This window comes from Scatophagus argus, chromosome 14 (genome assembly GCF_020382885.2).
Source record: "Scatophagus argus isolate fScaArg1 chromosome 14, fScaArg1.pri, whole genome shotgun sequence".
Classification (NCBI taxonomy): Eukaryota; Metazoa; Chordata; class Actinopteri; family Scatophagidae; genus Scatophagus; species Scatophagus argus.
In genome coordinates, this window is record NC_058506.1 from 8828566 (window position 1) to 8856556 (window position 27991).

The following is a 27991-nucleotide window of genomic DNA, read 5'->3' on the forward strand; positions in this document are numbered from 1 at the left end:
TCTAACCCTGAGCCTGACACACTGGAAGCACTGGTGTTGTTAGAGGTACTTCAATTCAGTTCAGTGCCAAGGTTTGAGGTAAGTTGAAGTCAATTTGAGCAAAGGAATAAACAGCCAAAGGCCACAGCCTTCGGTGGCTTATGTCCTCCTTGTGTGCAGATCATTTCATGTCTCCAGTGAGACAAAGCTGATTTACTCCAGTGTCACTGACACTTTACTTAATGAGAGGGAAACATCTTTACTTACGTATGCACTCAATGTGAATACGATGGAGTTTATCTCTATAGTTATCGTTACCAAAGCCGTTATTGTGACGTCACTACTACAACAGCCCACTGTAATATAAAAAAACCAAAATGCTTTGGCACCCACACGGATACAGTTGAAACACTCTTTGTGAATCGACTGTTTCAACATGTAGTGAGTGGATGGAAAGCAACTGAAAATAAAATAATTCTACCCTCCCAGGACAGATTGCAACAATGGACACCTTGACCTTGAGTGGCAGAAATCTTAAGGTGAAACACTTAAAACCTGCTTAAGAGTGTACCATAATAGTAGTGACCACAATTGTTCGGTTTTCCACAGAAGAGGACTCGTTGGTGACCTGCTGATCCATAATATATACAAATTTTTCGTACTCATTCCAGTAGCCGATCTGAAAATGACACAAAGGTTCGCAGTTATTACAGGAAGCAGAGAGAGAGACATTTTTACAGTAGAGCCTCCAAGTACAAGTGAGTTGATCGGCTCTAACTGTGCAACAGGAGACAGTGTTGGTTATGCTTGATGTATGATTTTATAAAAACCTTGTAGTGGTGCCTCTCTGTTCACCTGGGCTACACTTCAGCAGAGTAGGCGTAAGCTATTCCTGGCTCAGCAAATGTTCTCTTACATAAGAAAAAAAAAAACGCACCAATACAGCACTCGAAGACTGATAAAATTAATACCAGCAAGACAGACTTCAGAGTCTAAATGTGCCATATCTAGTCAGTGCAGTAGGTTGTTCTACTTTTCTATTAATACTACACATAGAGCACACAGTATAATCTGACACAAACAAACACTGGCCTGAGTCTGCTGAGCCTGAGATGATTCCAGTAGCTGCATTATGTTTGTTTCTGTTCACGCTGATGTATTCAACCAAGACAAAGTGAACGTCTCCCATTTCGGGTAGCTATGATGCACAGTACTCACTCTGTTGTCACAGCAGATTGTCTCACACTGAGTTTGGGTGTGCGGGCCGCTATGATGTATGTTGCCTTGTGAGCTGAACTATTTTGGACAGTATGGGGCCACTTCCTTTTGGTGCCAGCTTTTGTGGGGACCTTTCCAGAGTTCAGGGTCATGGAGCTAGTTATACCACAGCATCGTCTCTCTCTCTCTGTCTCTCTGTCTCTCTCTCTCTGTGTGTGTGTGTGTGTGTGTATATATGTGTGTTGTCAGACAGCATTGTTTTTCAGGGGTCATGAGGGTACAGTCAGAGCCCTCAGTATCTGGGAAGAAAAATCAATACTGTCCAGCTGAAATTACAAAAGTTATTCTTTTTTGATGTTTGAGTGATTTTCAGATTTATTTGTTTATAGTTTTTTGTCATTCATAGAGGGGAAAAACTTTTGATATATATCATAAATGACTTTTTACACTCCAAGCCTCCAAGCAGGAGCAGGCTGATGTTTGTGTTTATGACCAGACTTGTTCTGGCAACTGTAGCTTACAAGCTAATAAGGGGATGGAGAGTGTTATCTCAGTGGTATTGAAGAAAATGACATAATCACTGAGCATCTAACAGACACTGACAAGTGCTAACTAGATACATTGTTTTGTGGAGCGAGTGCTCTTCTAACCCTGCTGATGTTCATTAGCTGGTTCATTTGAGGAGCCAAAGCACAAGAAACAAACATGCCGATTCTTCAGGACCAAATGTACAGACTGCAGCTGAAGGCTAACAAGTGCTGTGACTCTTAGTGCTTAAGCTCTTTGGTGTCCATAAGGCTGACGTTTAGTTAAATATGGTGTAAAATAATATGTTTATATATAAATTTCCTCTCTTTTTCCTAAAAACAGGACAAGAGACATCTAATTCATTGAACAGATCTCTACGCTGTAGCATAAAGTTAACTGGGATTGAAGCTGTTAAACTGCCTTACAAGAGCTGATAACCCACCTAGCAGCTCCATTGTGCTGAAATTTAATCAAGTGTTAACTGTGATGGTGGTTTAAAGGCCGTCAGAGGATTTCCCTGAGGAAATTGCTGAAAACTGAACTGAACTTTAAAATGTCACACTTAAATAAACAATACATATACACAAAATATCAACTACTTATAATGTTGCAAAGCGAGCCCACAAATTACACTGTCTGCCTGGGTTCCATGTGCACTGGCTCGATGTAATTTCAAGTGATTATGGCTTCATTCAGGCATCGACGTGAACCATTCAGACACATGATGGGACAAACAGCTCACTGGACTATCAGTGTTTATTGAATCAAATGTGAAAGTTGGAAATACATGGTAGCTCTTTTGGAAATAATTCTTCTGTATGATTGACTGTAATCTGTCTCTGAGTATCTATCAGCTATTTAGTAGGCCCTGCAGTGGCAAGGTAATGCCTCATTTTGTAGCTACAACATGTAATTAAAATAGTTGTTCATAATGTTTGATAGTTTGATGAGTTTCAAGCTGTCATCTTCTGAACTACCACTCCCCAAAAGTTTGCAGATTGGTTTATCTTCCATCTGTAGGGCTCAACTGACTGATCAGTAGATGATTGCCAGATTAAATTCTCAGAGGGGATGTGAGCTCACATGATTTGGGCTCGCTTTGCAAGACGGGGCTACCGGCAGCTTCTGTCCAAATTAGAATCAAGCCTGCTACTCGTGTACTGCCAACATGCCAAGAGAAAGTATGATCCATATCACAGAGCTGCTTGAAACTAGTCTATATTTATGTTAGTCAATTCAAAACATGCACTGCTAATATCAATATCATACGCTAATCCAGCTATTCAGCTAATCCAGTATTTCATTACACATTAATTAAATTATGAATGAATGAATGTTTCTGAGACTGTGCGCTCACTTACCCTCCTGGGACCTCCAGACTTCATCTCGTACACATCAATTGTGTAATTAGCTCGTCGACCAAATGTGTCAAACTGGATGTTTCCCGTCATACCTTGTACTTGGACCTGCCAGGCACCAAGAAAAGTGAGAGGAAAATGGTAACACCTGTTCCTCGTGTAGAGCGTGTGAGCAAGCTCCATTTAAAAACAAATTCAGATGTAAGGCATTCAAAGTTTTCTCCAGGGCCTTTTGGTTTCCGCAGTGGGATTGTTAAATACATTTATAAAACAAGTAGCTCCGATCAAGCTATCTGGTCAATTACACGTTTACAGCGTGATCAAATCAGCACACCCTGCTCATGAACTAAAAATATTACTGCACCACTTAGATGGTGCGATTTGTGAAAATCAGAGGGGATTGAAAATGTAAACTATGACCTCGCATTAAGCTATTTGTTGCAGCTGTGACAGAAGTAACATTTCTGGAATAATTATGAACTTTAATGAAAAAGTTCTAAAACTTAAACTACACCACTGCATTTGCAGAAGTTCCCTAACACATCTATAAAAAGTGATCATCAAATTAAATGAGTTAGTCTTATTTTTTTGATCAAATCAACTTTCTTTAACAAATACAGTTTATGATGCTGTTAGATCGTTCTTGTGTAATATTGCTTCAACTTCCAATAACATCACGTCGGTAAATTCCAAAACTTATTATGTACCAATCAGATCATTGTGGAGGGGGATGAATCTGTGTAATTTTGCAGAAATGATGGAAGGGACAAATTTCTAAAGCAAAGGAGACATTACTTGCACTGTTTGCTGAGAAAAAGAGATCATTTGGTGAGAAATTACAAAAGTTATTCTTTTTTTCAGTAAACTGTTCATTTGCTCAATTTGTAACAGTTCTACCATGCTATAAGGAATGATTTATGGTTCACTGTTATCCAATAATGTTCCTAAATGACTTTGTCAGGTCCACTATGGTTTGTTGAGTTGTGGCTTAGCGTTGAGTGATCCTCCAAGAAGAGATCTCAAAGAAGAAAGAAAAGGAAAAGACAAACTTTGTGCTTGCAGTTAGATGCCAAGAATATATGTGGTGTGATAAAGCAGACACTGAATTACAGAGTGAATAAAATAAAAAGCAGAGCTGTTTACGGAGACAGGGAATGTCCTCAGTCCTACCATTTTCAGGGCTCTCTCTATGTCAATGCCTTGGCTCCAGGGCACAGCAGGGTTGGCGAGGCAGTCACCCGCGCTCCCCCTGCGAGACACGTCCACACGCTGGCGCCGAAGGTACCGGAAGGCCTCCGCAATCACAAGGATGGAATCATGGGTCAGTGCTGATGTGTACTGAAAAAAAGGCCACAAGAAACCCCACTGACACACCACTGACATCATGCAGACCCAACGCAACACTGCACTGCTATCCCAGCAGGGTTAGCATCTCTGCAGCAGTACTTATTATATACAAAGTGTAGTGCTGCTGATGTAAAAGGCAAGAAAATCAACGCACTCTAGTTATGATTGACATAAAAATTGTGCAAGTATGAAGGCAGCCTCTGTTCAAGGACAAGCAGGTGACAGGTTATTTAAGCAACATCTCACTGAGAGGATTCAGACTGACGTACTTTCTCTGGTGTCGGCAGAGTTAGTATCTGAAAACTTGGAGGAACAGGAGAGAGAGAAAAAGAATCTTTGAAGATGTTAAATAAAATGTAAGTGGAGCATCGGCAGCCATGTCTCACTGACCTTCAGCGGAGTGTTTTTGGCTTCTGGGAATTCTCTTTCATCCAGGCGCTCCCAGCGCTGGAGGAACTGCTGGACGATGGGGCTGTCTGGGTTGATGATCTGGAAGCCTGTGATGTTGGCTCCACCAGAAAAGACCCTGTCCAGGCTCATGTTGGAAAAACCCTGAGAGCAAAGAGCACAAGTGGCTGGTAGTGGAACCAGAGATCATTAGCAGCACAGGAAAAACATTTAAGAACTGCTTTGGGTTGTCCATCTTTAGCTTATTTCTTAGTTCTGTGTAATTACTACACTCAGCTGTGAGTGTATCATCACTACATATTGAAAATGACTGTAGAGTATTGCATCTCTTTGCACTGCATTGCATCACATGGCAGTAGTACTGCTGTTTTTTTGTTGTTTTGTTTTTTTTTGAGTTGTGTTTGATTGTTTCATGTTGTGAGCTCTCACCAGGTTGGCGAGGATATAGTGGTATCCTCTGCTGTTTTTTCCCGAGGTCACCACCTACAAGTCGCAGGAGGAGACACAAAGTGAGTCACATCTCATAACGCTGAGAACATTTAGAGGGCTGAGATTCAGGAATGACAAAGACCTTCACTTTCATAGCACAGAGTGGTTGGCAGAAAGAAAGAGGAGACATTTTAGAGTGACATTTGCAAGGGCAAGAGGGAGCGCGTGAGCACATTTGTACACGTGCGTGTGTGTGTGTGTTTGTATAAGACACACAGACAGGGGAGAAGCTGTGATGACAGCACTTGTTCCTTTCCATTAACTTCAACATGTAAAATAAGGTCAAGGCTCCGGCAAACCTCCCTCTCCCTCCCTCTCTCCCTCTCTCTTGTCCTCTGCAGCTGCCTGTGCTCCACAGCCTGCCTCTTCCTGCTCCGCCTGTCTCAGTCGCACACTAGACTTAATTAAACACAAAACGTTGTACAGCACCTGTCTGAGCGAGCAGACACACAGAGAGCTGCGCTCGCTGATTTCTTTAAGCTTCTCCACCAGCCAAACCTCTCTTGCTGTTCCACACGCATTCACTTTCTCTCTCCATATCTCCCTCGTTTCTGATCCTCCATCGCAGAGAACGAAGCTTCAAAAAGACACTGTGGGGGTGGATAGTTGTTTTTTTTTTCCCTTTCTTTTCACTTTCTGCACTCCTACACAGTTTTGATAAGCATACTCAGGCACTGAAATCATCTAAATGTTAAATGTCCAGGGTGATAGTGATATCATGTTGGAGACATTTTATAGAGTACTTGAATACAGATTAGAATTTTTGTGCTGAAACAGGGGAATATCATTATTATTATTGTTCTATTTCCATATTTTTCTTTGTGGTCTGAAGCAAACTGATATAATAATTGTCCACTTTCTTCCTCAGTGGCTCGGATGTGCATGCTCACATGCACAGACTCACACCTGTGTTTTCATACACACCTGCACACTTTAAAACCTTCTGCTTACACCTGCCATAATGTCTGGTAATTGTTTCTAGAGAATGGACGTCCTTGATGCTCCAAGGCTGGCCCTCCGACCGGCATAAACTCTGAGAAATTTCAACAATGAATCTAATTACCTTTCTTGGAAATGCAAAATGATTTCTTTGTGTTCGACATATTCCACCTCCACCAGCCCCACATCTTTCTTTCGTTTTACCTCATAAGCAAAAATTCCTGGAAGCTTTTCTGCTTATTGTCTTCCAAATTGTCTTGAAAAGCTTTTCATTTGCCATTCATCCATGTGAGAGGGAGCCGCAGCGACCCAAGTGGAAGAACATAGCACGCAGTTAATGAAGCTGTAGTGCCTGGAGTGACTGGCTACAACTCCTGTTTGTCACCAACACAGTCAGGCAGAAAGCCCAAGACTTCACACTTCTCTACGAGCATCTAAACCTGACACCTCAACTGCTGTTTCTGACTGAAAACTCGTTTGGCTGTTAGAAAATTATAAGCTGTAAACATTTATTTCTTGCTATAGCTACAAGGCACACAGAAACACATAATACGGCTTCTCTCTCTGTTATTTGGCTGACCACTACAGCTTAGAGTTAAATGCTACAAGCCTTCCAGCCTTGATTCAAATATTTGAAAATATTTGACATTTAAGAAATTATTCATAACTATGAGCATCTACAATGGTCACAGTCATCCATCCACTGTTGGCTTTATTTTCTTTCAGGCATATTTAAAAGATAGATTTACTACTTGGCTTTTTTGTCAAGTATTTCTTTTCAGGAGAAGCTGAAAATGTTTTGACTTGCATGAATAAAAAGGAAAATCCCCTGGCAGCTGCATTGGAGGTTGTCATCTAGTTGGCAGCGAGCACAGAGACTGACAACTATTCTAAAGTTGGAAAATCTGGCTGATAATTCAGAAAAAAAGATTCTGGGTGGTTCAATTTTGTGTGCATTTACACTCCAGGGAGCAAAATAAATATAATAAGTGAACTTTAATAAACCGTATGATCGCAAACTTATTGTCCATTTTTTAATTATTTGATCTATGCATTTAAAATCATTAATCATTTCAAAAATAAAGTAATTTAGAAAATTCTCATTACCTCTGATTAAATATAAACAGGCTATATGTCGGGGGAGATTTTTTTTGTCTGCCATTTGAGAGATGTCCCCTGGAAAGGTTGTAAAAACTGCAGTACACATGTGCTCCTAAAGGATAATTGCATTTGATTTGCCATGGGATTGTCTCTATCCCACTGTTGGTATGCTGGTGTGAAAAGCAGCATCTGGGCATAACAAATATTTTTAGGCTCCTGATGCTCCAGTTTCATGGTCCTTTGGGATAATCGCCTTTTTGTGAGTATGTGAAACCACCAGGAACCTGGAAGAGGTCAGGCACTACTGACACTGAGGCACTTTTATTGTAATAAGACTCGCATCTTCCTCACTGACAAAATCCATTTCTCACAATACAGCTTCTTCAAACAGCTTGGAGGAAAGAGAAGACCTGCGGCTTGTAAGTGAGGAGGAACCTGCAGCACTGATTGGCTCCTACATTTTTTATCCTCATTGAATGGAAATGATAGTGTTGCTCCCTTGTCCTGTCAAATGTTTTCTACACTTAATGTTCTCATGTGGCAGAAGTCCAAAGCCGTGTGGAGCCCAAGCATGAAGGCTGAATCACATAAACATCTAATAAAAGTTAATTAGTGAGTTATAATGGGCAATCAGCATGCTCCAAAACATGACATGTCCTCATGACTGAGAAAACCAAGCAGCAATGAGCCAGCTAAGATGCAAGCTAGCAAATATAGATGTTTATGAGAAAGATGAACAGTGCACAATGTGTTTCGGGGAGAAATACTGAACGAAATCATAACTTACAAGAAAACTCCACCTTTAAAGGTCTTTATGCTAAGCTAAGCTAACTGACTAGCTCCATATATAGAACAGACAAGACATGTCAGTATAATCAAAGTCCAAAGTCAAACCGCATCCAAAATGTGTAATTATTCCTAAATTTAGACCCTAATCCAACAATGTTGCCAAGTCTTCGACTCATGTCAGCATAATCAAATGAATCACAGCTAACAGACCAATGAATCATCTAAACTTAGTATTTGCCTCTTTGTTAAGGTTTAAGCATACAGGGCCGTCTCCCTGTGCTGTAACTCCAGAACACAGAAAGGATCAGAGAGAGGGAGCAGTTGTCCCCAGTCTCAGTTATCTTTAGTTGTCCATATTCGGGGTTCCTCCTGCCCGTTTGTCTGGACGAGCAGGTCTGTGCTATGCTGTCCGAAGCAGGCTGGAGCCGGAGGTGAGCTGCAGGACGATCAGCCTAAATATTCCTGCGGGAATCGAATCTAATTAGGCAGACTGGAGCCACAGACCTGTGCTGATCTGGATGTCTGCCCAAGTGCCTTCAAGAGGATTTGACTCTCTTCCCACTGATGGAAGCTTCTCTTTGTTACAGTGACTTGTCATCTGCCTTACTCAGAAGTGGAACAGGCATCCTAGGGTTGATAACTGTCCCTTTTCACCAGTCAACTAATTATTGTAACACTACTCGAAACAGGGCCAAATGTGAGGAGGGATTTGACTGTCAAAGAAGTGCATTAAAGAAATGAAAATTTAGTAGAGGAAGGACATGGCTGTGCATCAGTCAAACGCTGCTCCAAATGTCCTATTGTTCAGCAGTCCTTACCACAAAGCTGGATCTTTGAATGGAAAGGAGTTGCGCTTCATGATAAAACTTTCTGTCTTTTTGTCTCGCCATACATTTTACACCGTACTGTATGTACAATATTTTAGACACATTTTAATAAAACCCTGAAAACACTGTCCTTGCTCCTTTCTGGTTTTTAGTTCTTGCTACTAATATTTAAATTGTTGTTCCATGAAAAAACATTATTCTCATCTGTTATTGAATTCATTCTGTACAATGTAAGGACATAAATGATCATTTTTTGCCAGTCTTGTTCCTGGGTTTGCCATTTCTTCCGCCTGCCGTAGCCGTCAGCACTTCTGAGCTTCATACAGTCCTCTAATTGAATGCCAATTTAAACAAAATAAAAAATGTGTGTGAAGTTGTAATGTCCTTACTATCCCTTTTGCAGTTGTGCATCTGCCAATTCTTCCGCTTGCGTGTGTTTGATGTTTTTCATTTTGGATTGCTTTTTAGCTCAGACTTCTCTAGGGTCTCCTTTGGATGCCCGGGCTACAAAGAAGACTGTACCGCTTTTACAGTCGCTGCTTTTCTTTTTCAGGAGCAATGCTTTCTTCTTTAGAATTTTGAAGTAAAGAAAAAGGAAATTGAGGTGTAAGCACAGATAGCTGTCTTGTTGTTGTGGTTTATTTGCATAGATTTTTCACATATGCACCTCTCATGCCATTCTTTTATATCTTTACTTGTAGTTCAAGTTGAGGCTCCATACAGGCACCCAATGATAAACTTAGAAAGGATTAGAAAAGAAAGGATAATGTTGATAAAACGCTCCATGATATGAGCATTTTCAACTGTTATTATCCATTAAGTATAGCCTGAGGTCAGCTGATCAGAGCTGTCAGAACTATTACATTCCTTAGTTTGAACTTCTTTCCTACCTCTTCAAACACTACCAAACCTTTTTTTGGGTGCTTTGAAATCTTTCATTGAAGCACTGGTAACCTTTACGGCACATTACCACACTTACTAATTCTTGTGCATCACGTCACCCCCCTGCACTCATGATGTGCATCCTCATGTTAATGCTGGCAGAACATGAAATTCAAGCAATACAAGGACCTCCTTGTTTAAGGCAGTTCTGAATACTTTGGTTTTAATTAGTTATTTGGTATTATTGCTGCTCAGCACCGAGTCAGGTGGGTGTATGTGCGGGACCTCAGTATGGCTCGATCGCTGCTGCACAGACTCTGGCACCAAAGCAGTCACCAGGGAAAGATGACAGCGTTCGTATCGGGATATTTTTGTTTCACTTGTACAGTCGGTGGAAGTGGAGACGCGTAGTCCATCTTAAATGTGAGTGGCCCAAACTGAAATACCTCAACAACTATTGGATGGTACGTCATGAGAGTTTGTTCAAAATAATAAATCCTATTGACTCTGGTGATTCCTTGACTTTTTATGACTAGGCCCATGTAGGATAAGTCTTGAGGACTTTGTGAAAACCAATATTTTTTTCTCAATCCAGCACCACCAGTGGGTAATTTCAATCGGCTAGTGCTTTGGTTTATGACAAACACCTGCGAAACTAATTATATTTATACCCTCGTCTGCACTTTCTCTTTAGTGCTAATTAGCAAATGTTAGCATGCAAACAGGATACACAAGGATGATGAACATAAACATGATAACCTGATAACCCTGGCATGCGAGCAATGTCACTGTGAATATGTTAGCATGCTAATGTTAACATTTACTTTTACGTTTGATGTTGGCATTCAAATTTATGACTAAAAATCACCCACTCAGAGAAAACATTTATGTAACAAACTATGTTATGCCAATGGCCACAAAAAGCAACAGACAAAACTACAATTCAATCAAAAGATTAAATAACATCCACACAGATGAAATCTCATCCCAACACTGCATCTTGTTCTAATATGCGTCTCACATAGTGTGGAATTCTAGTGCACCTTTGGGTGTTCAGCACTTCTCCTATTTCCCTCCACAGTATTAGACAGGGACACTCACACTACATGGCTCAATTCCCACAAGCTCTCTGTCTCTCCAGTCTTTTTTCTCTCTCTCTCTTTTCTCTCTGTCTGTCCACTGTGCAGGAGGAGGCTGGAGGTGACTGGTCCTCTGGCAGCGATTATAAATCCACTGTGCTTCTTTTATTGATGGGAAGCCTTAAAGGTGTTTATCACTCCGTCTTTACTTTACTGAAGGGATGAGCAGACAGATACTTTTAAAGGTGCTAAGAAAGCCAGCAGGGGAGCAAAAAACCCACAGTGCATTTATCAAAAGATGAGCCTACATACAAGCGAACCTACCCTGATGACAACAATAATTATCACAAAATGATAGATGTCTGCGTATAAATTAATTTATAATGCCCTTGGTAGAGATAATAGCCTGAAAGCAGGCATAGGATTAATAATTATTTTGATGATTATAGCATTCATGAGGTCCAATCCTAAACACTAGTTAAACACTAAACCATGTCCAGAATGAATGCTTTCTGATGCCTGAGTGATCTCGATTGTGTTTGCTCACTCCTGCCTTTGTGAGAGATCTTCCCTCAGGCTAGGAGGGTAGGCTATTTATAGTAGGCTCATTGTTGTTGCTGTTATGGGACAGTGTGTCCTACTTAGACTGGAAGCTGATTTTACATTAAAGCAAGTGTTGATGTCACAGCTCATATAAGAAATCATCCTCCAGAGACAGGCATGTCTTGCCACTCTCGAGCATCTGGAGAGACACTCGTCTGACAGATGCTGCCTGCGAGGCCACCATTCATATTAATCAGACACAGTAAAGACATTAGGATCGAATTGACCTGATGTGACACCAAGTGAGCGTCATTATCCGTTTGGATAACTTGAACATAATAAGGAGGCATTTTAGAAATAACTAAAGAAATCTTCTGCATCAATGTTATGGGAAGAGAAAAGCAAACTTAATTAATGAAAAAATCTGTGCTGTCACTAAAAATATTCCCTCAGAGGAAATGAAGACAGATCCGCGGTGAAGGTCAGAGTAAAACTCGTAAGGCCGGCAATAATGAAAATCATTATGTAGAGGGCCGAAGCCTTTGCACACAAATATCTCAGCAAAGAGCAGAAGGTTAAGATGTGCTCCAGGTTATTGGTTCAACTGAGCACACACAGAGAAAACAGACCATACTTGTGGGCTTAACAGTTTTTGTAACACGTTACTCTGCCGTGCAGCTATTTACAGTAGCTGCAACAACCTCAACTGAAAGGAAACCAAGTGTAAACCCACTGTGACATCATTTCAATGCTGTCAGCTTTCTGCTGAAAACAGACTCCTATTTAATTAATCTCGTGTTGAGATACCTTTTAATGCTTTATGAAGGGACTACAAGAGCAGCTAAAATGACTATTTCAGTGTCAGCTTTGTATAAAGTCAGAAAGTTTTAGCTTATTTTCATTTAATTTCATGCTTTCCACCATGAGGTTTTCCTTACAGTCTCCTACCAAAAAGGAAAAGCAATTGCCTTGAATATAATATTAATATATCATAGGTGGGTGTCAGAATAACATGAAACATGGATACGTTTGCATACATGACACATAAATGTACATTTACTCAACACAAGTGTTACAGCATTCTTCATCTTACTATCACATATCCTCACATCCAGAACTCGCCCCTCAACCTGAGAAATGAGATATTAACAAGTCCCTCCATGTCCTTGAAGTAAGTGTATAGACAAAGATTTGAAATCCATGTCTCTATTCAAACGCGCCTGTGTGAGATGTGCATTTAAAAATGAATTCAAAAATAAAAAATAAATGAAATTAAAAAATCATTTAAAATAGTTTTTGACAATAAAATATGTTCTAGAGTGCACCCTCAGTGCATGCAGCAAACGCTGAATCTGAATCAAGACTCATGTGGGAAAACTGTGGCTGATGATCACCTAGGAAACAAGGATGAGGAGGCTGTCTAATTCCTCCATGTGAATTAAGCCCAGGTGACCTTAAACAACGTGCGCACACAAAAAACAACAAATAACAAGCCTTAATTGAATGTGCCCGTCTCGCTAGTTTTAGCACCGTCTCCTAAATGAGAACGCCGAGAACTGAGGCAATTGTGATGCACTCCAGGTGTTTACAGTAATGATGAAAAAGAAATGTGAAGTGTGGATCAGAGCAAGTCAGGATTGCGCCTTATTTCACTGACTGTTTAAACAGAGATGGTGTTCAAGGCAAAAATGTTAGGATAAGACAGAGTGTTCAGTCCTTTCGAGACAAAGGAACATGCAGAGCTGGAGGCTGAACAAAGGTATTTAAGGAAATGTTTCCAGTCTGTTATTTTTCCTCAGATAAAGCAGGCTGAACTAGTAGTGTGTGTTGGCTCGATACCTGCTCCAGTATGGAGTTGATCCTGTCCACTTCACAGTCAATGAGAAAGCGTTTCTCCTGCCGGCGGTCCATTTCCTCAATAATGCGTCTATACTCCGTGGGGTCTACGATGTTCCCCACTGAGCGAGCTGTCACCTGCCAGTTATTGGCTACGGCCGACTCCATGATGGCCTGGAGGATTGCAAAACCTGGGAGAGCACACAGAGAAGACATCAAGCGTCTTTTGTTGTTTTGGAGCATGGCAGCAGGTAAATGTGCTGAAAAAAAAAGAGAAGAGCTGGAAGGCAAGGGCATGCTGGCCTTCAATAACATGATCAAAAGCTTTAAACCAGTTTTATATTATATGTACTCAAAATGCACAAAAGTGTGTATTTCACCATATGATCACTATTGTATCAAGTGACATGGAACATGCTTGCAATGTATTTATAATTGATATATTTGCAGTATGTGTATTTATATATTTTTGACAAATGATATTTTATAGTACTGAGGTATTTTAGAAAAGCTTAGATAGATGATGTTAGAAAAATACAACTGATTCAGGAAAAAACAAGAAGAAACAAGAGTCCACAGACAAGTCGGTATGCTAGTTAAAACTGGTGATAGAGTGGTTACCGAGCATAATTAGACAACTATTAACTGGTAAGTGCAAGTATCTCATGCTTCAGTGTAGTTTTTAGTTTTCAGTGTGTCACAGGAGGTCATTTCAGTTATCTCTTTCCTGCCTCACTGAGGACTTCAAAGTTGCAAATTTAAGGCTTGAGTTAGCACAAGTAGAGAGCAAAGACACGGTGATAAGATGTGTAGCACATACTCTAGCAAATGTAGTGAAACGGACTGCTAAAGAAGCAGTTCGGCAAGTACAATTGCAGCAACTCAATGGTACTTTGCAGAGCTCACTGTGTCATGGGATGAATCAGTAGCAGAGGTGTATGAAAGAAAGAAGCTGAGCTCACAGTAACCTGCGACACTGAAAAGCCACGATAAACCTGCAGGACTTTGGATAGTTCCACTCACAGTGTGCTAAAGGGGTTAAGGGAACATGGCCAGCAGTGACAATGGGCCAGAAGGGCAGGTTTTAAATCAGCAACAAAAAAAAAAAAAGAGAGAGAAAGAAGAAGAGAGGCAACAGTGACTCTGAAAACAAAACAAACCAAAATTTGTTTCAGATGAAGGAGGTCTGTAGCTTCTTTTTTACATTCCCTTTTGGAAAACAAACAAGAGTCACCAGACTATGAACTTTGCTTCAGAAACAACATGTTATGCGCTTTCATTCGCACTGCTTGTTCATATAGCTTTGTTTCTACTCATTTCCATTAATCTGATTAATTATTAGGTTAGGGTGAGCAAATTCAACAAAACATCTGTTACATGAGGACAAAGTGAGTGACACACACACACACACACACACACTGTCCTATGAGCTAAGAGTCACAAAGATACCTATAACCATAAATAAAAACAACTGATTTTGAGGTTTGCATACTGTCATCTAATTCTGTCAGCTTTTCCACAAGGTTAAGCAATATGGGACCTTTCAGATTTTAAAATCAAAGCACTTAATTTTACTATTTATATGATGCAACTTAATTTTGCACATTGTTACATTTATAAATCCACTTTTGATTAAAATTGTCTAAATGGTCTTGTAATGTTGCTCCTACCAATCTTGAAAGTCTGCATCAAAATAAACATATTTCACAGCAACTACGAGGCAATTTTTTACACCTATTTAGACCTATTTTTACACCATTTTCATTCTTGTGGGTAATAGATACAAGTTTACTACAAACACAGCGTTTGGCTGATTGACCCGTAGTGACAGAAAATGGGTCACTGCCACAGGCAGGAAGTCATGTGGCTTTTTAAAATAATCAATGTCTTTTCAATCAATCAGTCTCTGTGCTGAAACAGCAGACACCAAACTGGCTTTGTTTTTATGGGTTCAGAGTTCAAGTTAACTGATCTGACTTCATAACATTTGAATGAAATTTAAAGATATAAGATAAGATTCAGTAAAGACAAAACTTGGAGTGTAGGATTTTCTGATTTTTTTTGCAGTATCTTGAAATACTGATATTAAAATGTTTGTTTTATGAAAAGAAATATGACTCAATTTCAAACCCCTGTGTGACTGTACTACTTCCATCCAATTTCAATTTATTTATATAGCACCTTATACAATCAAAATAGTCTCTAGATGCTTTACAGAGACCCAGAGTCTGAACCCCTGAGCAATGGCAGTGACAGTGACAGGAAAAACAAAAAAGTGGCAAGGAAAAACTCCCTTTTAACAGGAAGAAACCTTGAGCAGGACCCGGCTCGCAAGGGAGAACTATCTTGCTGATAGTCGGCTGGGTGGAGGGGGGGAAGAAGAGGTAGACAGGACAGAGAGGATGAAAGAGAGAGAGAGAGAGAGAGAGAAAAGAAACAAACATGCAATAAACATCATACATTACAAAGGACAAACAGACAGGTTGTTATAATTGGAATTCTGAAGACTATGTGTTGTATGTATTTGTTTTTTTTGTTTGTTTTTCATCCACTTCATTGTATACTGAGACTATGACATGTAAGTATTAACTGGGATGACCTGACATTAAAAAACACATCAGGTAGGAAGACCAGCGACTCTTGAAAAGGAAACACCTTATCAAGCAGAAAATGTATTAATAACACTAAAACAGAAGAATAAATAACAGCTCCCAAGACAGACGATGACAGCCTGCTTTCAAAATTTGCATATTTCCATTATCTGAAGAACAGTGGACCAAATATGTTGAGTGGTGGTGAAAATGCATGATGGCAGGAGCTCATTACGTGCTGTACTGGGTCATAACTAACAGACAGAAAGGACACAGCCGACATACACTTCAACTGACTGGACTGTGCAAGCAAAAAGCAGCATCACATGCTGTGTTACCCTCTTCCCTCAGAGCAGGCATGAAACTGCTGATTCCATAAAATAATGGATATTATCACGGCTGTTGAATAAGCTGGTGTAAAATGTGTTTATGTAAATACAAGTCAGCTACAGAGCCTCTCTGCTGGCATTACACGGGCTAAATGAAAACTGGTTCTCACTCTGAATCAGAGTCAAGTGATGCATAACATCCCTGCAGCACCGAGCAGACTGCACTTTATTATCATGGCTACTGATGCTGTTATATCACCTCCTGTATGTAGGCTTTATTAGGTTATACAGAAATGCAAAGTACTCTTTAAGACTTAAGACAAAGTTTGGGGTGACTCACACAGTTATCCATGCATTATTTGTAAAGGTCTGGTTATTATAAAGCCTCGTCGAGCCCCTTAGACCGTTGAACATGCCTTTTTAATATTAAAGTTCCTCATTTCTTTCAATTATTAAACTGTTTTTGCTATCAGGCCTGAATTTTAAAGTTCTCCTCTCCCTCCTGCAGAGAGAAAGTTTCTCAGTGCTCACCTTTAATCTAAGTTTAAGACATGTATGAGGAAAATATGCCAAAGGTCTTCTCTAGAGCCAGTGATTGGTTTGTCCATTCTGGGCTACTGTGGAAACATGACATCGCAACATGGTGGGCTCTGTGTAAGAGGACCTACTCCCTCAGTATACGATAATCATGTTTACTGATGCTGTACTATATGACTGTACTCCAGCAGTCTCTTATTCAAGCTAGCTATCCATCAGTAGTAGCTGTCACCAGCATCATTTAGCTATTTACCCCAGTGACAGTGAAAATTTATGTATCCTAAGTGCCTCAAAGCATTGGATATTAGTACAGCTCTTTCTACTTTCTTATTTGGCATGATTTAAAAGACAGAAGCTATGCTCCTTCTTTTGAAATTTGCCATTTCTATTCAGTTTTTTCAGTTGAATACTTTAAAATTACCTCACGCCTATCTTAGATGCAAAGCATAGCATGGTGCTTTTGTCGCCAGTGGAAGGGCGTTCAGACTTCTCTTTAGCATTCATGTGCAAATAACCATGAATAAACATGACATTCCCAGTGTCAGGCAGCACTGACCTCCACATCTGACTAATGCACATTATTTCATTAAAAATATTTAGAGAAAACATGGGTGACTGGTGACTGTTACTAATGGACATGTGAGCTGACATGTTCCCAATGGAGGTCCTAAGTATTCAGAGCACAGTGACTAAGCTGACACGTCCGCCCTCCATTCCCCTGCTGGTGACCTTCACAGTGAAGTGCTCGGCAGACAGCACTCAGATCAGGTATGGCCTTTAAAGACAAGTGGCTCTCGCTGGGCATCACCACATTAGCCACTCAGGAGTCTAAAGAGGCAGTTGTGATGAATGCCCACATGTCTGAGAGGTTAAGGAACTCAAAAGGGGTATTAATGTGACTGTCCTGACCAAGTGCACCGTGAAGAGTCTGTTCATAGATAAGAAACTGATTGGAGTCTGGATCTGACTCTGTCATCATCCAGACTTTATCTGCTAAAACAGGCAGAAACATGGTGGGGTTTTTTTTATCAGCTTGAAGATATCAAAACAAGAATCCAGCACAGTACATCTCTGGTGGCAGAGGGGAAATGAAAAGGCAGAAGCTGAGTGTCAGCTCTCCTCCCAGTATTCTGACACATAGTACTGAACACCATAAGCTGTGATATGCATGACATTTAGAGACATGTTAGTAGCTGCTTAAGAAAAAGGATTTGGGGGGATTTACAAACGACTCCCTTCTGAGTTTTATTTTCATTCCTTTTCTGTCACAAAGCTAAGCTGGATATTTTGGATTCAAACATTTATATGAGCTTGTCTATGTTAAGATACTCAGTGTGCTTATGATTAAAGATATGTTGAAAAAAGCTAAATTTGAAAATCCTGAACTCAAAAAATTATGTGAATGTCACATTCAGTGTACTCCAACTTCAATAACCACAATGCAAATGTGAAATCTGAATGTCAAAGGACATCCAAAGTCTCTTGGTGAATATTAACACTGCTGTGATTTATCAGTCGGTGCACAAATGACAATGTCTTTTGGTCCCAGAGTTTTGGTTGACTTTGTAAACAGATGGTACGTTTTACAACTGCCAGAAGGCAGGACAACCATCAAGGGCGTTTTACAGAGTCAATTATTCAGCACCATCCTGAAAAATAATACATATTCAAAATTAGGAGCATATTGTCACAAGGCACAGAAAAATTCTTTAATTTCTTACACTATTAAAATGTTTTACAAAACCAGCTTTAATGTCAAGCAGAACATGAATCACTTAAGTGTTATGTAATAGTGCTAAATATCAGACAGCATAAATTCATTAAAATAAAGACAAGAATCTAGCCTCAAAAAGATCCTGCAAATGCAGAAATGTGTGTCAGTCCACAAAATACAAAATACTCTATTTAGCTCACTGTTTCTGTTTTGCAACCTGCATCTGTATGATACATTAAGTCCCAGTGAGCATGCAGCAGAGCTCAGCAAATAAATCAAAGCTAGTGACCATGTTACAGTGCATCTGGAAAGTATTCACACCGCTTCGCTTTTTCCACATTTTGTTATGTTACACTCTCATTCCAAAATGGATTCAATTAACTTTCTCCCTCAAAATTCTACTCCAAATACCTCATAATGACAAAGTGAAAAAAGTTTGCTTGGGTTTTTTGCAAATTGATTAAAAATGAAAGACAAAAACATAACATGTACATAAGTATTCACACTCTTCACACACTCAGAAGCTCAGGTGCATCCTGTTTCCACTGATCATCCTTCAGAGGTTTCTACAGCTTGAGTTGAGTCCACCTGTGGTAAATTCAGTTGATTGAGCATGCTTTGAAAGGCACACACCAGTCTATATAAGCCCTCACAGTTGGCAGCGCGTGTCAGAGCACAAACCAAGCCATGAAGTCAGAGGAATTGTCTGTAGATCTCTGAGACAGGGTTGTGTAGAGATCTGGGGAAGGGTGCAGAAAGATTTCTGCTGCATTAAAGGTCCCAAAGGGCCTTAGTCAGGGAGGTGACCAAGAACCCAATGGTCAGTCTGAGAGAGCTCCAGTGTTGCTCTATGGAGAGGGGAGAACCTTTAAGAAGAACAACCGTTTCTGCAAAACTCTACCAGTCAGGCCTCAGACTGGGGTGAAGGTTTATCTTCCAACAGAACAATGACCATCAGCATATAGCCAACATCACAGAGGAGTGGCTTCAGAACAACTCTGTGAATGTCCTTGAGTGGCCCAGCCAGAGCCCAGACTTGAACCCTATTGAGCATCTCTGGAGAGATGTGAAATTGCCTTTGCACTGACGCTCCCCATCCAACCTGATGGAGCTTAAGAGGTTCTGCATTGAAGAGTGAGAGAAAATGCCCAAAAAAAGTGTGCCAAGCTTACAGGATCACACTCAAAAAGACTTGAGGCTGTACTTGCTGCCAAAGGGGCTCCAACAAAGTATTGATCACAGGGTGTGAATACTTATGTACATGTTATATTTTTGTTTTTTCATTTTTAATAAATTTGCAAACAATTCAAGCAAACTTGTTTCGCTTGTCATTATGTAATATTTTGAATAGAATTTTGAGGGGAAAAAATGAATTTAATCCATCCGGTTAGCAAATTGCCAGCAAACACAGCGCATCACTTTGCAACTAAAGCTCCTGATATTTCACTATGGAGAACCCTTAACCCCAAACTAAAGTAGTCCAGAGTTACTACTGGACATTCACCAGATGGCTGGAAACATGATAACTAAATTCTAATGTTTCACTTCTCCCAAATCAGTTATGGCAGGTTTAACTTAGTAAGAAGTCAGCCTGCAAGTATCGAAATCAGGAATAACTTGAATAACAAAGACATGTTTACATAATGTTACAAATCTATTGTGATATTGTTGTTTTAATAAACATTTAATAAAGTGATGCAAGGACATTGCAATCAAAAGTACAAAGAGAGAGACACACTCATACACACACCACACAGTATCACACATGCAGTATCTGTAGGCAAAGAACAAGAGGAAAGGAAAAGCTTTGAGTTACTGCAGCATCAGATTCCTCTGCAGTTCATTCTGCACCAGTACTCAACTAGACAGCTTGGCCTTTCATCAACTCACAACTAAAATCAGTTTTGGTGGCTGCTTCTCAAACAGAAAGAACAGAGGACTTGTCTCCTGAAGAGATAAGTGCTGACACGAACCAGACCTGTGACATGCTGACAATAGTTAAAATGTTTTAATATCATGCAAATGAGCAGGAGGTTTTCAGTGTAAGAAGCAGCGACAGTCAGGCAGAAGGGCAGACTGTCAGTCTAATGTGTACAGAGCAGCACATGCTGTCCAGAAACTGTTTTCCTTTCAAGCTACCATACTAAAGCACAATGCTGAGTTAAAGTTCCATAATGTACTGATGCTCAAGGCTGCAAACACTGTGAAACACATTTTGCTTTGGAGTTTGCTCACAAAAGACAAAAAGACATGCCTAAAGATGATGGGAATTGTTTGAGCAAAACACAAAGCAGAGTTGGTCTGCATGTGGGATTCTCTCGAGCTTATAGCCCACACAGCACCGCCTTGGAGATCAGTATGTACTCCTCTGATATGGTGTTCTTTGCAGTTCAGAGGATTGGTTTTATAGAGCTTCACACTATTTGTACATTTAGGTTACTCCCAGTCATGTATAGTGTGCTGAAATAAAGCATCCTCTAAATGTCATATTATCATTGTTTCACTTAAACAAATTACTTAACTTCGCTATCTGTTTTTTAATGTGTATATTTTTAAATCCTGAAGGAAAATATTTCATTGAATGTCAAACAGTATGTTTACCAAGGGATTTATTTCCTCTGTGACAGAGAGCTGGAAGAATGAGGCTGACTGAGGCTCTGCTGGCACCTGGCCGGCTGTTTCTTCTCGTCTGTCTTGGGCAGCGGCTCACATGACGGCCGAGCGTGGTGTGCAGTCTCAACTGTGACTCAGTCGTCCCTCCTCCTCTCCGGAGAAGGTGACCTCTTTTAAAATCTCTTGCAGGCATCTGAACTGTGTCGTTGTCATGGGATGCCCTAAGCTGAGTGCAACACCAAAGGGAACTTAGACAAAGCCATTGAACCTACTTTAGAGAAAATCTCCAAAAATCTCAAAGCTTATATGTAGCTCCACAAAGAAAACTGTTTCAGTGGGCAATGCTTGCAGGGCCAGTGAAATGAAAAGGATTAAAGCTGCCAAATGACAGTAAAAGGACACTTCTGAGTACAATTAGCCTGACAACGCCTACTCCAATGCAGACCAATGCAGATAACAGCTCCCTGCTCCAAATTAGCTGAACCGTGAAGAACCCTGCTCCCCCACACCACCCACTGCTGCCAAATCCCTGATCGGAGCTAATCAAACAGATTATTTCTTATCTAATGACAGCTGCAAAGTTGCCAACAGATTGTTGAGCATTTCTCCTCGCATGTACTTTCACCTTTTATTCACATTCCTTAAAGTAATTTGTAAACTTAACCTTAAGATTGTTTGGATTCTGAAGTCATATGCACCTAAATGCATGATGAATGAAAAGATAAAGTGAGAGTGAGAGTGAGAGACAAAAAAAAAACAACAAATTTAAATCAGAGATGTTTGTACAAGAACCACACACAATGAAAGTGAGCAAGATGACTCTTGGCCATCAGTGAGAGCTGCTTTAACTGCCTGTTCTTTTTCAGCTCTCCTGTGAAAACCCTCCCATCTCTTAAGCAAATAAAAATGGCGTTTTCTCTTGGGCAAACAGGGAAGCGCACATCACATCAATCTCTTTCATAATGCAAAAGGACTACTGTTGTAATGGCCTTGTGTTATCCTGAAAGCAAGTGTCCTGAAATAGATGAGAGATGTTTGAGCAACACAGAGAAGAGAAGAGAGTCGAGGCATAAACAGAGCAGTGCTTATAAAGCAGAGGGGCGCCCTATTAGTCACCTGGTTCATTATTCGGCCATGTAAAGTGGTAAGGTTAGAGCGGATTAGAGATGACAAGCTGGGTCTTACAGAAGACAACGAAGGGGAGGGGGCTTCGAATTCATGAAGAAAAAACATGCTGTGCATCTGACAGCATGCCTGACAGTGCCTGGCCTTCTGTGCCATTTGCTGTTTTATGACGCAGGAGGGGCACAAAGGCTTTGCTGACTCCTCTGTTCCTTCCCTCACTCTTCATCTCTATACGGCTTCATTTCATTCATTCATTTGAAAATTTCTTCTCCTGCGAGCAGCCGAGACTACAATGTTGATCTGCGGGGGAAATCTTTCCATTAGCGGGAATAAACCTCCTGCTCCTGAACTGCTCACCACTGTGTTCTCCTTGAGCCGACAGGAGTGAACGGGCGCTTTAAATAAGAGCAGGATAAGTGAACTCACACATGGTGGTTAAAGATCAAGATTAGATAATCAATGGTTAAAACTGCCCTGTGTCTTGCGTTCTAATTGTTCTAAGTGGCAGCATTATGGGTAAAGAAGAAGGGGAGAAATCATTTAAGAGTAACATCTACAGCAATATGATTGATCAAGTTGCATGCTGTTTATTGACAAGATTTCAACATGTCTCAGGTCTCAAGTTAGTGAGAGCATTAGCAAAAGCCTGGTTGTTATTTCAAATTCCAAGCAAAGCCGCAGCAGGTCGGCACAGGCTGCTTTTTCATTGTAAACACAGCAAAGGTGAAAAACAAATACATTTAGTGTCAACACATTAGAGTTGGATAACATATATTCCAGGAGAGAATATACACTTGTCAGCCATTTATAAAACAAAAAACTCAAACAGCGGAGCCTTTTTCACCAAATCTGACTGTGTAGCCACCTGCTACAACCAGCCAGTTCTTTAATATAGTTGGATGAAGTAGATTTTACAGCATTAATAAAGTTTATTACTAAGGTGCTTGGCCACCATGGGCTGCTGTCTCTGGATCTACTGCATAGTGAAAAGAGGAACATCATTCTTGCAAAAGATAGTTACTTATTGATGATGATGGTGGTGGAGAGAAATGCTTAACGCGTTGCTCCAAAGTCTCCCATAGATATTTAGTTGGTTTGAGATCTGAAGACTTCAAAGGCAATAGCATATGATTCATATAATCTTCATACTCATCAAACCATCTGTTCATTGACCCCTCGTGCCCCGTGTGGAAGCAGCTGCATTTGTTTCTCAACTCATTTATTCAAATTTTTATTTTAATTAGACACTCAACTGCATGTTAACTCCAGACCAGTGTGAAAATAGTAGCAAGTATGAATGAAAGAATGCATGAAGGTAGTTTAAAAAATAATGAGACAGCTCAGAGTACTGAAGCAAAGACAGCTGTGAAGGATGTAGGAACTGTACCAAGTCCTGAAACAATGACTTGTGCGATAAGACGAGTTCCCTTTTATTTGAAACCACTCGAATGTACATTTTCTGTCCTTTCTTGTTAGTTTAGCAATTAGTGCATCCTGATTTTTTTATACAATCAAAAAAATGTGTGCAAAGGACAAAATCTTTGTTTTTGCTCCCAGGATGAATGGAAAGACTTGACTTTTTCTATGCACACAAATCTTAAAAAAAAATTAAACTTAAACAAACTTGTTAAAATCCATGCTGTGAGTGATAGTCATGTTGTTTAATCAACACCTTGAGATGTCACACCTGTTAGCTGGATAAATTGTCTTGACTCATTAACACGTGTTATTGTGTGCATAAAAAATGTCTTACATCTTTCAATCAACTTGTGAAAAAAAAGTTGTGTTGGTATTTTATATTGAGCCAGTTAGACAGAGATGCCTGCAACGAGGCCAAGAGTTGCAACTCCCGTTTTCAAGTGCAGAACAAAGCTTTAAAAAGTGATGCAACTGTTTAAAGTTATGTAATGTCCTTCTGGAGGTTGCTGTAGCTACAACACTGTTACTGTGTTACATTCTCTCCAGTGCAAGCCTGTCGGACAATCTGTTCGAGGGAGAAGATGTGTTTTATGTTGAAAGCAAGAATTTGAAAGGTTTGAGTCTGTATTTTATGGTGGCCTGAGTCTATAATTCACAAATTACGCATGCTGTGAAATCATATTTGATAAATCTTCACCTCCATAAAAACTCCAGAAAATGCTTGCTATTCTGTAATAATAATGCATATGCACGATTTTGCAAATACAATGAGCTCAACACTACAGTGTGGAACAGAGAGCCTGCAGTTTACATGCTGTTTGTTGTTGTTTTCAAGCTGCACTGCCTCTGCATGCGTGGATGTGCATGGATCAGTTGGTGCCATTTTGGTCGTTTGTCAGAGCGGAGTGAGCGCTGGATAACAGAGGGGGTTTGGTTCATGCAGAAAAACTCGGAGACGACTAACGCCTCAGCTGTATCTGCTCACTGAGTGCACACCGCCCTTTGAGGTTTTCACCAATGACGTCACCGCACAGTACACACACAAACACACGCTCACAGCATGTAAATTGCCTTTCCAAACACACTCTATTCTCAGCTGTAAATCTAAAGGCAATCTGATTCCCACAGAGAATCTTCATTCACCTCTGAGTCAGAAGCGATTCTCAAAACATGGAGTCAAATAAGTATGTTCTCTGTGAGAAAACAAAAGAAAACTTTATTAAATGCGACACAGTCCTGTCTAACCTTGGAGATTTTCTTTAGACAACATTGTGCTTTCTCATCTCTCCATCTCAGAATCCTCTGAAACCCGTCTTACAGAAAAGCACCTTTCAGTGACAACTTGGCTATTTTGTTACATGTATCCCAGTTACGCTCTCATTTGCTATGTGTTCCCTGTGAGGCCTAATAAAGTAATTGAATTTAGAGGAAAATGGCAGACTGATAAATCTCTGCTTCAGTCCATACATTAGAACCTGGGTGGAAAACAGTGTTTATCCACAGAGGGGTGGGGGTAAAGGCCTATAGCTGTGTGTCCATCTGAGAGTGAAGGTGCAGTGAGGTGTTCACATAGTGGAACAGCTGCTTTGTGCCACTCGGCCTCCCTCTCTCCCTCCCTCCCTCTCTCTCTCTCTCTCTCTCTCTCTCTCTAACTCCCTCACTCTCTGTTAATGAGCCTGTGTGCCTGACTGCTGAGTGCAGCTCTTTAGCAGCGTGCAATTAATCAGACGTTTCCTTGTGGAGACGAAACCAAACAGACACTCAGCAGCAGGGCAGCGTGACTGCACACCGAATGCAAATTCTTAGCCATGCGGACCATCCCCGTCCGTCAGAAGGGCAGGAAAAGCTGCAGTTAAGGTAGTTGGATTGTAGTCCTTCATTTTTATGGTGACAAAAAGACATCAGCGATATAGTCTGCATTAGGTGAAGTTCATGAATTGGGAGGACTACGTTACACATGAGGATTAGATCACTGTGCTTAAATATAGCTCTCTTATTTGCATACTAGCATTAGTTAGCTTACAAATTTAAATTCTGAAAACAAAACATATGATGAGCTCACATAATATGATGCAATAATGTGCTTTTGCGATTAAACACAGACTACAGTACATCGCTGAACGCTATGGGCACAGGTAATGACTGCAGGATAATTGTACAGTAAATGCTAAAAAGCATATTCATCTAAAGTTAGCTGACATTAGCCACCATAAGCTAATGGTACCAAGCTGAGAAAGGCTGCAACACCGTAACTGCTGTGCAAGGTGCATTTTAGTGCTGGTGAACACTGCTCTGCATTTATGTGTCTAAGTGCATTTTATTTATAAAACTGTTTCATACTTTTACTTACTATAGAGTAGTTTTACACTGTAGGATCTGAATAATTCATCCACCATCCATGCTAAACATAGCAAAATAATGTTATTTCTTCTTATTCTTTCTTATTCTTATTCTTATTATTATTCTTCTGCATACTGATGTATCATGTGTATTAGAGTTAAGGACAACATGAGCTAATTGATGAATAACCCTTCATTCCTGCCTTAGTGAGGATACCTAGAGGTCACCACAGAGGGGAGGGAGAGAACAGAGATGTAAACTGTAAAGTATGTAACAGTTTCCCTAAGTATCAACATGTTGTACTTTTTACAGTATTTCTTTATGAAATAGTCCCAAGACACTTTAGAATGAGTACATTTAACAATTGAGACCACAAACTTTTGCATGTTTTTGAGTTTATATTTCAAGACAGAATTTTTTTTTGACCTCAGCACAGTTTAAGTCCATTCTCTGATGTGCAGCTTAAGGCCAGTATACAGTGAGTCCAACACTTGATTTTGGTAGTTCCTTTCAGACTTCACGCGGCTGTGGAATTAGAGTTAACATATAGTGTGATTTGCAAAATGTTTTTTGTTAATCACTATCATATTAATATTGGTATACATATTGGTTTAATTCTGTGGAAAGATAAAATAATTGCAGGGATTATTTTGCAAAATTCTATCATGTTGACAAGGATGGCTGGAGTATAAAGTCTTTGTAACTGGCATGAATGGTATACTGTGCTGACCCTTGTGAAATACATAAAGATTAAGTGCAATTTGTGGTAACTTATGTAAATATGAAACATCTTGGCGTGTTCCTGCTCTCAGCGGCCAGCTGGTAATGCCCAGATGTTCCTCGGTTCAAGAGGTCTTTTTCTGCCAGCAGCCATTAGCCAGTTTAATGAGGACATTTCATTGCCCCATACATCCAGTATAAATAGGGGAAGTGGCACTGCAGCAGAAAAACATGTCTTTAATGATCCACGTGTGTGAAGGCATGTTTTTCTTTGTTGTGTTTGGGTCTGTGTGACTTCTTCACCTTTGTATCAGTTATGTTTGCCATACAAACAATTCTTCTAATGATTATTGGGCTGCATGAAACAGCAACAGACTCCCATCCTGTGAAAAGCAGAAACAAATTCCACTTTGACAAACATGAAGAATATGTCAGTGAAAAAAAAGCTTAACTCAGTACAATACTGCTGTCAGGGGAAGGCATTTCCAACATGAAAGTGAAGCTGCACCTATTTGATGTCGATACCGTTTCCAATTTAAAATACACATTGAAAATTAAATATGCAGTTCATGCATGGGTACATAAAGAGGTATCTCTGGGCATTTTATTTTCTATTACAGTCAAAATCCCATCATACAGATATAGTTTTTATGGTAATTATGCCTTTGGGCTACAATAAAAAAAAATAATAATAATTCTCTCATGGTGTGTGATGAAAGGGATGACAGAGTCCACTTCCCCAGGATGTACAGCAGGAGATGGGCTGCTTCATTTTAATGATTTTTTCAATTTCAAACTAACTGTAAGAGGCCTTTGTTCTGATAAAAAATCCTCTGTTCAAATGTGGCAAGTGGCTTGTTAAGGGACAGCCATTACACACGTCATTGTAAAATGCCTTGGCAGCATATTTCTGTCATATTGTCTCACAAACTACAAACAGTGACTCGCATGAGCACAACCCCATGCAATTCCCTCTCCAGACCTAAATAGAACCCCATTCCTATAATGAAGATTGAAGTGACATTTGGATGAGTGTTGGCTATATTGCTCCAAAGCCTCAATGAGGAGGAGCTTGGACTGGCAGCCAAAACAGGACAGCTAACTAGCCTCTCAGCAAACACAAGCTGTGCAGCATGTGGGACTCAGTCCTAAACTAAAGTGTTTACACTGTGTCACTCCGTGGAAATGGGCAGAGTATTGCAGATGGTGGTCCGTCAGCCTTGACACAGCAGGTGAAAGAGGACAGCAAAGTAAAGCAGAGCTCACAGGGCCACATCAGG

At 40.2% G+C, this 27991-nt stretch overlaps 1 protein-coding gene across 5 annotated transcripts in view; it reads right to left on the reverse strand.

The window, feature by feature from the left end:
• LOC124070731 (glutamate receptor 3-like) overlaps positions 1-27991 on the reverse strand; it is a 63276-nt gene that overhangs the window by 21800 nt on the left and 13485 nt on the right. For all 5 annotated transcript variants that reach the window (XR_006845235.1, XM_046410907.1, XM_046410906.1 and 2 more), the window contains exons 4-9: positions 13327-13514; positions 5268-5321; positions 4821-4982; positions 4254-4421; positions 3087-3191; positions 551-658 (exon numbers count right to left, since the gene is read on the reverse strand). Coding sequence is in view for 4 of the 5 variants with exons in the window: in XM_046410907.1 (XP_046266863.1) it covers positions 551-658; positions 3087-3191; positions 4254-4421; positions 4821-4982; positions 5268-5321; positions 13327-13514 (785 nt within the window). In the remaining variant the exon portion in view is untranslated. The remainder of the gene's footprint in view (positions 1-550; positions 659-3086; positions 3192-4253; positions 4422-4820; positions 4983-5267; positions 5322-13326; positions 13515-27991) is intronic.